Here is a 13849-nt window from a genome sequence, read left to right as displayed (position 1 = left end):
TTTTTCTTTTACATTAATGTTATACAGAGAAAAAAAGACTTCGTCTATTTGTAAATATCTTTTTTTGTCTTTTTGGATCACATAAAGTCCTTAAAAAGTAGATATTTGGTATGTAACCTGGTACGTATAAATCTAAAAAAGGAATGTCGATTTTGTACATTTTGACATGACATGAAGAACGAACCACCGACCTCTATAAAATAAGTACTCTACAAAGAGACCAACTAGCTAAAGAAGCCAATTTGCACCTATTGAGTTTTGACATTTTTGGCGCTGCTGATCTGGAGTGAATGTACATTACATGGAATAGAACTCCTTCGCAGAGTTATCCCGCTTGATGGCGTTCGCCATACATAACGTTACAATAACATAACGTTAGAACATGCTCATACTGTATTGATGACATTAATTAACAGCACAAAAACAGGGAAAAAGCACATAATTTTATTTTTTTTGTCACGACTCACACTCAATTGCACCTTATTGTTAATTCTGAAATTTGCCTTTATTATTATGTGTTGCCTTTTAATAAAATAATTAAATATAACACGCAACCATTGCATTTTATTTAGTAGACAGTATTAATATCGCATTCGCGTGCTCAATAACGAATTATCGTACCACTCGATTGGCCTCTCTCTGTCATATTGTTAAAATTCACAGTCCAGCGTACTACTTGTAATTAAAGTCAGTGATTCAATTTCAATTCAAAACAAAACGGTTCGTTGTCGTCTGGCTGGTCCGTCTGTCTGTTGTCTTTGTTTTGTTTGTATTGCATCGTTTTGATATGTAGTCTTGAATGTTATTTATGTAAATAAATGGCAAACTAGTATTATTTGAGCAGAACCTACAATTAGTGTCTCATATCCACACAATATTATTATAGTTAGTTTGAAAGTGCAGATATTCTTTAGACATGCCACGAACAAAAAAGCCTACAAAACACCAGGAGAAATTAGTGGAAGAAGATGATACTTGGAAGAAATTCAATAAATTGGGTAATTAAATTATGTTCGGCGTTATTTTACCTGCAGTTACTTTCCTACTTCAATATATTCGGAGTTCATCATCCATGCTTTCAAAACTTATTTTCAGTGATAGATCAAAAGAACAAAATAGACCAACGTGCTAACATGGAGCTTCGGACCTTGGAGATCACATTCAAGATACTGTTAGGGTCTCTGAGTGCCAAATATCTTCAAATGACCGTGGGGCAATTGGTAAGACAATTTTTTTGTTGTTGAATCCATTTTCAATTTTTTTTTATTTTTTTTTATTTTGAGTGGGTTAGACCTCTATCTGCCTGGTGGTAAACAAGATGAAGCCTAAGGCGGTGGATGCAACTAAAATTATGCCTATTTATTCTTGCCTTGAAAATTCCCAAATAATTATGTTTGTAACATGCATACATAACACACCTCTTTCCCAATGGGGTAGGCAGACACACTACATCTTTACACTTGCCAAGATCTCTGCATACTTCCGATTAATTGACATTCATAAATGTCTTCATGCAAACTCATTAGTTTCTGTTTTTGACCTGACCTTGTGCTAGGTTGCCCCTGATCAAGCTACATTTATCTAGGCCTTCCCACTCCAACATACAATGAATGCCCTTGTATTTGTTCTCTTCCTACTAATCATAAGATTTACCTCTAATATTTTAGTACACAAATTGTTAGTTACTCTATCTTTGGCCTCTGTGGCGCTAAGTATGCTTGCCTGTGACACCGGAGGCTCCCAGTTCAATTCTGGCTAGGACATGATGAGAAAAAAAAACTTTCTGATTGGCATGGGTCTTGGCTGTTTATCTTTCATTTATTGTATAGTATTGTTGAATTAGCATCTCGTAACACAAGTTTTGAACTTACTTTCAGGCTAACTCGATCTGTGTAATTTGTCCCGTATATATTTATTTACATATGTATATATTTATTACTTTCAGTTAAAAATAATTAACTAATTTTGGATAACACTTTACAGTACTGTTATAATAGTTTATACAACTGAATTTACATAGGTGACAGCCAAATTTGGAATTCCAGGATCCTGAAAAGGACAAGTTTTTGAAAATCAATCAGCTCAGGAATACAACTTACATACATATATTCACATTTATATTTCTTGCGGGCTAGACAGAGGCCAATAGTCTCAAAAAGACTCAAAGGCCACAGCTGATACTAGTTCTAGGTGGCTGGATTTTTTTTAACTTTAATTCTCAAAACTTTACAGAAAAATGAGCTCCATCTTAAAGAAGTGACGAACACTAGAAGAACTCGCAACTCCACACGATCAGCGTCGCATGATGATGGTAAACATACATACATATAATCACGTCTATATCCCATGCGGGGTAGACAGAGCCAAACAGTCTTGAAAAGACTGAAAGGCCATGTGCGGCTGTATGGCATAATTATGAAATTGGTATTCAAATTGTGACAGGTTGCTATCCCATCGCCTACAAGAAGAATTACAACAAAAAAAGTCCTAAGTAAAACTGTATTTGAACTTGATCTTTTACCTTTTCAAATGATTTATAAAAAATCTTTACTATTTTTTTTTACCGTGCCGTCATCTTTTTAGCAGGTCATCTCATGCGCCGGTGTTTTTTTCATTTCATCAAAGTAAAGGTCTTTCTTCGTAAATTGACATCTGGTGAAAATGCTGTAGTGTAGTTTGTTCCGCCACTTCTTCAAAACATGCGCTTTGGAAGCTGTAGTAGATATAATGAGACTGTGATGTTGACGTCAATAAGCGATACCTTGTATCCAATTTAGAAAATAAATCTATTCTTTTCTATTCTAAGTCATGATGAGGCTCACATTCTCTATGAAATTACAAATTTAAATATGAATGATCTAAAGTAAGCTTTGAACCTTGCCGCTGCGGTTCTCACTTGCTCGATCTCGTGTCTACAGCTTAACTAGCGCCCTGTCTATATATTTATTAGTTACTAGCTGTGCCCGCGACTTCGTCCGCGTGGAATAGTTATTTTGGGCATCATTGAACCCCCATTAAGGATGAATAATTTTCCCCGTTTTTTATACATTTGCCATAATTGTTTTGCCCAAAGCCTTCCTCGATAAATGGTCTATTCAACGCTAAAAGAATTTTTCTAATCGAACCAGTAGTTCCTGTGATTAGCGCTTTCAAACAAACAAATTCTTCAGCTTTATAATATTAGTAAAGATATAATTTGAAAACATAAGCAGCGCAGCGGCACGTCGCGTCGTAGTGCGCTTTTCTGTGACAGTAGGTCCCGGATTCGAATCCTGACAATGGGACTATGTGAAACAAACTTTATCTGATTGGCCTGGATCTTGTATATATATATATATAAATAAGGTATTTATTATAAATTATAGTATCGTTGAGTTAGTATCTCTTTACACATGTCTCGAACATATACTTCGAGGCTAATCTTTGTCATTTAATTATACTCATATTATATTCAAATTCATAACTTGAATATAATAGTTGGGGGTTAGGGGAGAACGGAACTAACATCTTATCCGGCCCAACTGTCAACCTCACCTGCACGCACCGGATGGTGGCGGCGACCAACTGGCTGCCGTGGTGCCCCCTGCTAGATAACAGACGAGGCAATGGCGACCGAGTCAGTGGCGGTATAACCATTCACCTAGGTAATTTTACTTAGAAGAGGCTCATCACCAGCCTTGAGACTTAAATCCCCTCTAAAAATGTGACCATGTCGTTATCGATTGGGTAAGCGTCATGTGTAACCCACCCATTCAAATTAATGCAATGAAAGCGAGATCTAAAACAGAACCCCAGGAGGGTACCGGCGGTGCCGGAGAATCCCTCACCGGGCATGTCCCGGGCAGCCCCACCGTATCTGGGGGGGGCAAAATTTCGCTGCGCATGCAAGAAGATCCATTTGCAAGGAGAAGCTCAATAAATAGAACACCACCGAGAAAAGATGAGCAGAATACAGAGTCAGGAATAAATGCAACTCATTCCAATAACTGCACAGGGGCGGGTGACCAGGCCTCTGTGCCAGTGAATACTACTGGCAACAAAGTATTGGTACAACAAGCCTTCCATCCTAGCCTGTTTATCTCCAGACCAAGATCTAACTCTTTAGGCAGCAACCCCAAAGAAGTTAATACAAAAAGCATTGAAGGAGTGACTGCATCTCAGTCAGTAAACCCACCTTGCCCACCAATATGGCAGAGAGTACCTTCTCACAGGAACAAAAAGAGGAAGCTTTCAACGAGCCCACCTAATGAAAATATTGCCTCTTATAATCGGTTTACTGGACTTCCGATTGACTTAACAGATGACGATCCACTACCCAAAATTATAAAGCCACCACCAATTATCCTCTATGGAATTGAAGACGTTAATAAACTCACTGAGCTTCTAGAAACAGTAGCTGAAAAAAAAAGTTTCTCATATAAAATTATTAACAAAAACCAATTAAGAATAAGTACCATAGATACAGACACACATAAAAAACTCATTACCTTAGTTAGAAAAAATGGCCTTATCGGACACACCTTCAACCCAAAAGACAATAGATCATTTAGAATTGTGATCAAGAACCTCCATCCAACCACGCCTATAAGTATAATAAAAGAGGAACTGGAAGCAACGGGTAACCAAGTAGCAGGAGAGATTATAAATGCTAGGTATGGTCCCGAAAGGAGACCTACCTCAACATTCTTTGCTAACCTTACTGCTGGACCAAACAACAAGGCTGTGAAGGACCTCAAATATATCTACCACCAATCTATCACTATAGAAGAACCGAAAAAAAGGAAAACAATTGTACAGTGTCAGAGGTGTCAGCAGTATGGGCATACCAAAAATTACTGTATGCGCCCTTTTCGTTGCGTGAAATGTGGACAGTCCCACAGAACATCAGATTGCCAGAAAAGAGACCGCAATACGCCAGCAATGTGTGCTTTGTGTGATGGACCACATCCAGCCAACTATAAGGGGTGTGAAGTTTATAAAGCAATATTGGCAAGAAAATTAAATTCTATACAAAGTTCCAGAAAAATGCAAACGAAATCAATTAAGGAAAAGGGAGTAGAAACAAATTATGTGATAACAAATACCATTGAAAAAAATAACACCAACGAAACATATGCGGAAAAATTAAAACGACCACCCAAAAATACAGAGATACCTGATACTAACCTGAAATTAGAGCAACTATTAATAGCACAGTCTGAAAAATTTGATTTAATCCTCCAACAGATGAGTTCCCTCATGGTTCTCATAGTTAAACTAGTTGAGAAACTGACAAAATGACCTCATTAAGGTTAGCAACGTGGAACATCAATGGACTTGCTCCTAATGTCCAGGAAGTAGAGTTACTGCTGACTCAACACAAACTAGATATATTGCTTGTCTCAGAATCGCACTGCACTGCCAGAACATCTATGAAATTCCCAAACTATAAATGCTACACAACTAACCATCCCGACGGCACAGCACATGGTGGTACTGCAGTGATTGTTAAGAACAGCCTAAAACATCACCAAATGCCACCTTATAGAACTGATCACATCCAAGCTTCCTCCATAGCTATTGAAGACAAAACTGGTAAAATTATTGTTTCAGCAGTGTATTGCCCGCCGAAACACAAAATCAGCGAAACAAACTTTACTCATTTCTTAAACACTTTAGGTAGCCGTTTCATTGCTGGAGGGGATTGGAACGCAAAGAATACATATTGGGGATCAAGATTAACCAGTACCAGAGGCAGACAACTAAAACTGAGTGTAGACAAAAATAAGCTCAGTGCGATATCCTCTTTGGAACCTACATACTGGCCCAGTGATGAGAACAAATTACCAGACCTAGTTGATTTCTTCATCACAAAGGGACTATCAAAACATTATTTTAAATCTGAGCCTTGCTACGATGGCTCATCAGACCATACACCAGTGTTACTCACTTTGAGCGCAAATATCATAGAGTTGAAAAAACCCGAAACATTATGTAATAAATATACAGATTGGGACGCATGCAGACTACACATAGAAGAAAACATAAAACTGAAAATAGCTCTCAAAACGCCTGACGATATTGAAAACGCGACCAAATATATTACTACACTCATACAGGAGGCATGCTGGTTGAGTACTCCGGAGGCAGTAAATAAAAACAAAGACGCCAACTATCCCTTAGAGATAAAGTCGGCGGTGCTAGAAAAGAGGCGAATGCGGCGAATATGGCATCAAAGCAGACTAAAAGAGGACAAAACACGATTTAATAAATCTGGCACAGTACTCAAGCATTTGATCCAAAAATGGCATGACGATACATTCCAAGCAAAACTTGAGGCTCTTACGGCAACGGAAGCTACGGACTACTCACTGTGGAAGATCACTAAGGATTACGAAAGACCGCCTATTGCAAAACCTCCGATACGAAGTGGCAATGGCTGGGCAAGGACATCACAGGAAAAAGCAGACACATTTGCTAAGCACCTAGCAGGGGTGTTTACACCTAATCACACGGAGGATACAGAGTTTGAGTCAGGACACATTGACACGGTCCTTAATCAAGACCTGCAGATGGATAAACCACCGAAACCAGTTACTGCTCGCGAAGTATGGAGCGTTGTGTCGGAGCTGAAAGACCGAAAAGCTCCTGGTTTTGACTTAATTACCAAACAGGTCCTAAAACAACTGCCAAAAAAGGCTATAATCTTTTTAACCTCCGTTTACAATGGTATGCTCAGAGTCCAGTACTTCCCCAGATTGTGGAAAGTGTCACAGATAATCCTTGTTCATAAAGATGGCAAACCTCCCGATAAAGTTACTTCATATAGACCAATAAGCTTGCTTCCTATACTATCAAAAGTTTTCGAGAAACTTCTGCTCAGGAGAATTCTACCTCTACTTGAAAGTAGCAACACAATTCCAAGTCATCAATTTGGCTTCAGACAACAACACTCAACAATAGAGCAAGTCCATAGAGTCTGCGATAAAATCAGAAAAAGCCTGGAAGAAAAAGAGTACTGCTCTGCAGCATTTTTAGATATACAGCAAGCTTTTGACAAAGTGTGGCACAAGGGCTTGCTGTACAAAATAAAAAGTAATCTTCCACACAGCTACTACCTTATATTAAGATCTTATCTTACAGAGCGCATCTTTCAAGTTAAGGAACAAGAAGCAACCTCTGGTTTTTATGAGATACAGGCCGGTGTTCCACAGGGCTCGGTCCTGGGACCAGCACTATATACAATCTTCACTAGTGATTTACCTGAGACAAAGGACACCACAATAGCTACTTTTGCTGACGACACCGCTATTTTAGCAAGTAACAAAGATCCGTCCATGGCGACACAAGAACTTCAAAAAGGCTTAGATGAGACAACAACTTGGTTGCAAAAGTGGCGCATTAAAGCTAGTGCTTCGAAGTCTTCCCATGTCACCTTCACACTACGAAAAGGCAACTGTCCACAGGTGAAACTGGAAAATATTGTACTCCCACAACACAACAGTGTACGGTATCTGGGACTGCACCTAGACAGACGACTGACATGGAAAGATCATATAAAAAAAAAGAGGGATGCAGTAAACATTCGCTATGGAAGTTTCCACTGGCTGTTGGGGCGAAATAGCAAGCTATCAGTAAACAACAAACTCCTAGTGTATAAAACAATTCTCAAACCAATCTGGACTTATGGACTACAACTGTGGGGTAGTGCTTCTGACTCCAATATCTCATGCCTGCAAAGAGTGCAAAATAAAATACTCAGAAACATCAGTGGCGTGCCCTGGTATGTTACGAACGCAGAAATCCATGAACACCTGGAAATTACTACAATAAAGGAAGAACTCCTAAATGTCGGCCTGAGGTACCGGGAGAGGCTCGTAAAGCACCCAAACATACTTGCACAGCAACTCACAAACCGCAGCTATACAAAGCGATTAAAGAGGAAAGACATCCTATAAATCGGAATGAGTAGATATCCTCACTGGGGGATACACTCTAATGTCAAGAGCCTAAAACACATTTGCTAAAAGTGGATGCACTGATCGCAAATAAATACATATATAAAAAAAAAAAAAAAAATTCATAACTTTTACTCATTAAAATGGGACTTCAATATCACTTAATAGGTTATTGTCACAGCATTGGTTGCGGTCAAAAAAATTACATAAAACTAAGTTCGCTACCGCTTCCAAAGCGTCATATATTAATAAGCTGCCATTTTAAGTTCAAGTTTTACGCGACACCAGTTTTCATCCATATTTAAATTTCTTTATCAACTACTCTTTACTACCAACAATGTTTCCACCGCTATTTGGTCACTCTCTCATTATATGAGAGAAATACTTACTATATAAACTTCATCGACTAACAATCATAACTTCCTACTAACCGGGTGCTTTTTGGGGGCAGGCTACCTGACTGAGAACTCGTCACAGGGCTCCGGGGAGAGAGGAACCAAGAGGTTTGGTGAGTACGCTTTTATATTTAAAAGAAATAGATGCTTTTTTGGTAACTGTAAGTTTAGTTCGGGTCCCAAACGCGCCGCACAGTTAAACGCGAATTAAACGCCAATATGCAGAAAGCAACGAATTTAGCGCCACTTACAAAAGATTTCGAGACGGTTTTTCGCAAATTCCACGGGAACTATAGTTTTTACCGGGATGATAGGTGCCCTATGTCCTTGTACAGACTCTTAAAGATCTATACGTGATATTTCAAGATTAATTCGGTAGATAACTCGTGTAGAGGTAAACAACACCTATCCTGGTTAACAAGATCTTCCCTTTGGTGACGGTAGAGCCCGAAATATCGTTCTCTCTCGTGAATGTACGAAGTCTGCCTGCCTCTGGCAAAAGCCGTGGCTATACGTGACTATATTTATTTACTAGCTGTGCCCGCGACTTCGTCCGTGTGAAATAGTTATTTTGGGCATCATTGAAGCCCTCAAAGTTGAATAATTTTCCCATTTTTTGCACATTTTCCATTATTTCTTTGCTACTCATAGTTGCAGTGTGATGTTATATAGCCTAAAGCCTTCCTCGATAAACGGTCCATTCAATTCGAACCAGTAGTCCCTGAGATTAGCGCGTTCAAACAAACAAACAATCTTCAGCTTTTTAATATTAGTATAGATTATTACATAATCTGTACGCACCTTTACGCTTGCTATAAAGTGCTTTTACATAATGTCATTTAATATGTGATTTGTAAAAACCACCAACAGTGTGTAGGAGTCTTAATACTAACATTTCTTCTTCATCATTCATCACTATTATTCAGTCATTGTGTGATGCCTTGTATCCTATTTCTAAAATCTGTTTCTTTATCAGAAAATCATCCTAATAAATCGCAACACAGTAAAGTTTAAAAATATATACATACATGTTATCACGACTCTAATCCTTGCGGTGTAGATAGAGCAAACGGTTTTGAATAGATTGACAGGCCACATTCAGCTGTTTGGCTCAATGATAGAATTGAAACACAAATAATGACAAGCTGTTTTATAAGCCTATCAAGGGATAGGCTTATAAACTTGGGATTCTTCTTTTAGGCGATGGGCTAGCAGCTTGTCATTATTTGTGTTTCAATTCTATCATTGAGCCAACTTTTACGACATCCATGGGATCGTGGATGGATTGATTTGTGCCGGGAACCACTACTCCGAATAACTAGTGTTAATTTAATTTAATCTTCTTCTCACCACCAGCCGTCCCGTCGACGACTAGTCGTCCGACCGGTCGCCGCTCGCGGTCGGCCGACTCGTCCGCCCGCAAGCCTCCGTCCACCATCGCCAAGACGATACAGCGTCGCCGCAGCCGGTCCGTGTACAAAACGCCGGCATACAACAAGAACGCCATGGTGAATTACCCGGCTATCACGCCAAAGGTGAGATTAAAATATTGAGACTCATCTTAAGACCGGTCGGGTTTTATTTTTACATACATACATATGGTCACGTCTAAATCCCTTGCGGGGTAGACAGAGCCAACAGTCTTGAAAAGACAGAATGGCCACGTTCGCCTATTTGGCTTAATGATAGAATAGAATAGAATAGAATAGATTTATTTTCAAAATTGGATACAAGGTATCACTTATTGACGTCACATAACTTAAATCTAATTATAACTACTACCGCTTCCAAAGCGCATGTGTAGAAGAAGCGGCGGAACAAACTACACTGCAGCATTTTCATAGGACGTCAATTTACAAATATAGATCTCTTAAATCTAAATCGTGGACGAATGCACATTGTCTACATTAAAAAACATGTATGAATGTAGAACTGATTATGTCAATACGAATATTTCGTCAAATAAAATAAATATAAAATAAAATATGTACATACTGTACAAATTATGATAGAATTGAGATTCAATTAGTGACCGGTTGCTAGCCCGTCGCCTAAAGAAGAATCCCAAGTTTGTAAGCCTATCCCTTAGTCGCCTTTTACGACATCCATGGGAAAAAGATGGAGTCGTCCTATTCTTTTTTTCATTGGTGCCGGGAACCACACGGCACCAATTACTTTTGTTTTTTAAAAAAAACAAGTTTTATTTTTACTTATGGATATCGGAAGATTAGTCTTTTGACTAATTCTCGCTTGTGCTTTTAAGGTATAGACGTAGAAAAAAAGGCGGACGGAGTGTGGCTTAAAAAAAGTGAAGCATTATGCGAAAGAACGTTATGTTTAAAAATCATTATGCCATTAAACAATATGCTATACCTAGTACTTAAATTTAAAATAAGCTGATAAATAGTCAATTCTATCATTAAGCCAAATAGCTGAACGTGGCCATTCAGTCTTTTCAAGACTGTTGGCTCTGTCTACCCCGCAAGGGATATAGACGTGTACCTGCAAGGGTATTTATTTATTTATTTATTTATTTATTTATTTATTTAAGGTACACCAACAGGATACATGTTTACATTTATATGATACATTCAAAAGTACTTAATCTAGCATGCAACCCAATTAAAGGTGAACACAGCATTTACCAATAAAAGTAGTAGTAGAAATACAGTTCATACATAATATACATAATATAATAATTTACATAGTTTCATTTACATTTTTTGTTTATTTTTTTTTTTTTTGTATTTAATATGAATTATTTACAGTTGATTAAATAACTGATTTAATTTACTTTTGAGTTTCGAAAGGGAATCATGGTGAATATCTAAGTCACACTTTTCGTTTAACTTATTATATGTGTATATGTATGTATGTATAAATAGTCTCAACCTACCCCTCCAAAGAAGAAGCGTGAAGTATATAATGCATGTAATAGATAGAGAAATAGTTACCACAAGACATATTATTAAAATGGAATTGTTTCAAAATTGTAGGTTAGAGAAATAGTTACCAAGACGTATACATACATACATACATAAAATCACGCCTCTTTCCCGGAGGGGTAGGCAGAGACTACCCCTTTCCACTTGCCACTTTACCAAGACATATTATTAAAATGGAATCGTTTCAATATTGTAGGTGACTCCGCACACCCCGCTGACGATCCTGAGGCAGCCACGTCAGGGCGAGATGGTGGTTTCCATGTCTGGATCTCCTGTTATGGTGCCAACCTGTTACACGTGAGTTTGTATCATACATAAAATCGCGTGCCGTGTGGTTCCCGGCACCAATAGAAAAAAAGAATTGAACCACTCCTTCTCTTTCCCATGGATGTCGTAAAAGGCTAAGGGATAGGCTTATAAACTTGGGATTCTTCTTTTAGGCGATTGGCTAGCAACCTATCACTATTTGAATCTCAATTCTATCATTAAGCCAAATAGCCGAACGTGGCAATTCTGTCGTAAAAGGCGATTAAGTCGTAAAAGGCAATTAAGGCTTATAAACTTGGGATTCTTCTTTTAGGCGATTGGCTAGCAACCTATCACTATTAGAATCTCAATTCTATCATTAAGCAGAACAACTGAATGTGGCCAATGTCTAAGGCCTATCAGTGTTTTCAAGACTTTTTGGTTCTGTCAACCCCGCAGGGGATATAGACCCGTGCAAAGCCGGGGCAAGTCTCTCATATGAAAGTCTAACGGGGGATATAATAATTAAACCGCAGTCTCATATGAGAGAGAAAAATAATTTAACCACCCATTATATTTCATTCCAGCATGCAGCCAGAGGAGAAAGCCAACTGCAACATCCTATTACAAGACGGCACTATGCTCTCCCTACAACCTAAACAGCTTCAACAAACCCAGGACTACATCCCGTATTCCCTGATGGACAGCAATGTGCTCAACCAACTGAAGATACTCAGAGAAAATCTGGACAAAGTGGTCAAGTTTGGAGAGAAGAAAGTTGTCAAGTAAATTCGAGTATTGCTATGAGAAAACTTGATTTTTTTAGTTGAAACTTATTTGTTCCTAGAATAACTAATAGATAACTTGCCCCATTTACAACCTGCCCCATTTCTAGAATCATCTACTCTACCTCGTCCCAATTTAAGTCGACTGAATTGGACAAGTTTTAAATTAACAGTGTTGATGGGACAAGTTTAGTAGGTAAGATGTTTTAAAAGCTAAACAGCTTCAACAAACCCAGGACTTCATCCCGTATTCCCTGATGGACAGCAATGTGCTCAACCAACTGAAGATACTCAGAGAAAATCTGGACAAAGTGGTCAAGTTTGGAGAGAAGAAAGTTGTCAAGTAAATTCGAGTATTGCTATAAGAAAACTTGATTTTTTTAGTTGAAACTAATTCGTTCCTAGAATAACTATTAGATAACTTGCCCCATTTACAACCTGCCCCATTTCTAGACTCATCTACTGTTTGCATTTCGTCCTATTCTTATACTGAACTGAATTGGACAAGTTATAAATTAAGTCTTGATGGGACAAGTTTAGTGGTTAAGATGTTTAAAAGCTAAACAGCTTCAATAAACCCAGGACTACATCCCGTATTCCCTGATGGACAGCAATGTGCTCAACCAACTGAAGATACTCAGAGAAAATCTGGACAAAGTGGTCAAGTTTGGAGAGAAGAAAGTTGTCAAGTAAATTCGTGTATTGCTATAAGAAAACTTGATTTTTTTAGTTGAAACTTATTTGTTCCTAGAATAACTATTACATAACTGGCCCCATTTACAACCTGCCCTAGTTTTAGACTGTTCCCATACTGTTTCAAGTTAGGTCAACTGAATGAAACAAATTATTAATTGACATAATTTGATGGGTAGAACACATTTATTAAGGTGTTTTAAAGGCATAACAGCCTCAGCAACCCATGAAGATACGCAGGAAAATACCAAAAATAATAAATATATAAAGTCGACAAATTTTGGGAAAAGAATATTGTTAAGTTAAGAAAACTTATTTATTTTTAAATCGTCCCTCATTCTATGCTAATTTATTCAAGCAAGCTCCCTCTCCATTTACAACGTGGCCCTCGTGGACTTGTTTGTTACTGTGCTTGATTTAATCGTATATGTGGCAAGTTGTCTTTAATTCTTCCGATCAATAAATTAATGAGTTTAAAAGAAGAAGCAAATGCCCATTATTTGATTCTTTTAAAATCTTTAATTATTGAAAATGTGTGATAGAAAAGGAACAATTCAAGAGTAATCTTAGTTTAGTTTGACTGAAGTTAATGTGTGTGAATGTTGAGTACTTGTGTATGTATTACCATCAATTATTAATGTTATGGCTGTTCTATTGTGTGTTTGTGTTTATTAGTATTAAAATTTGGACCAATATCATGTTTTTTTTTTCAAATTTTACACTGTCTTCGACGTAGAATTTAATCAAGTCTACCAAATCTGTGGTACAATTATAAAAAACGCTATCAAGAGAATTTTTTATCTTCTCTAAAGAATTTAATAAAACAGTTGAATAATATCACTCTTTAT

At 37.8% G+C, this 13849-nt stretch overlaps 1 protein-coding gene across 2 annotated transcripts; it reads left to right on the top strand.

Annotated features, from left to right (window-relative positions):
• Positions 1-720: 720 nt before the first annotated feature.
• Positions 721-13685, top strand: LOC106139170 (uncharacterized). 2 transcript variants are annotated; one of them, XM_060951280.1, is made up of 7 exons: positions 721-998; positions 1096-1220; positions 2233-2311; positions 8389-8445; positions 9689-9867; positions 11474-11574; positions 12111-13685. In XM_060951280.1, exons 1-7 carry the CDS (start codon positions 917-919, stop codon positions 12310-12312), a joined length of 825 nt encoding a protein of 274 aa, XP_060807263.1. In that variant the 5' UTR covers positions 721-916; the 3' UTR covers positions 12313-13685. The 2 variants fall into 2 exon arrangements, with proteins under 2 accessions (XP_060807263.1, XP_060807264.1); XM_060951281.1 differs by lacking the exon at positions 8389-8445.
• Positions 13686-13849: the final 164 nt, after the last annotated feature.

This window comes from Amyelois transitella, chromosome 24, assembly GCF_032362555.1.
Source record: "Amyelois transitella isolate CPQ chromosome 24, ilAmyTran1.1, whole genome shotgun sequence".
NCBI classification, from domain to species: domain Eukaryota; kingdom Metazoa; phylum Arthropoda; class Insecta; order Lepidoptera; family Pyralidae; genus Amyelois; species Amyelois transitella.
Note: the sequence above shows the minus strand (reverse complement) of the source record. Positions and strands in the feature narration are given on the sequence as shown.

Bases quoted from the DNA above. Each gene is read 5' to 3' on its own strand.
- LOC106139170 (XM_060951280.1), top strand. From the start codon at position 917: ATGCCACGAACAAAAAAGCCTACAAAACACCAGGAGAAATTAGTGGAA. The intron at 2,312-8,388 runs GTAAACATACAT...TTTTGGGGGCAG, and splicing joins ATCAGCGTCGCATGATGATG to GCTACCTGACTGAGAACTCG. The intron at 9,868-11,473 runs GTGAGATTAAAA...TCAATATTGTAG, and splicing joins ACCCGGCTATCACGCCAAAG to GTGACTCCGCACACCCCGCT.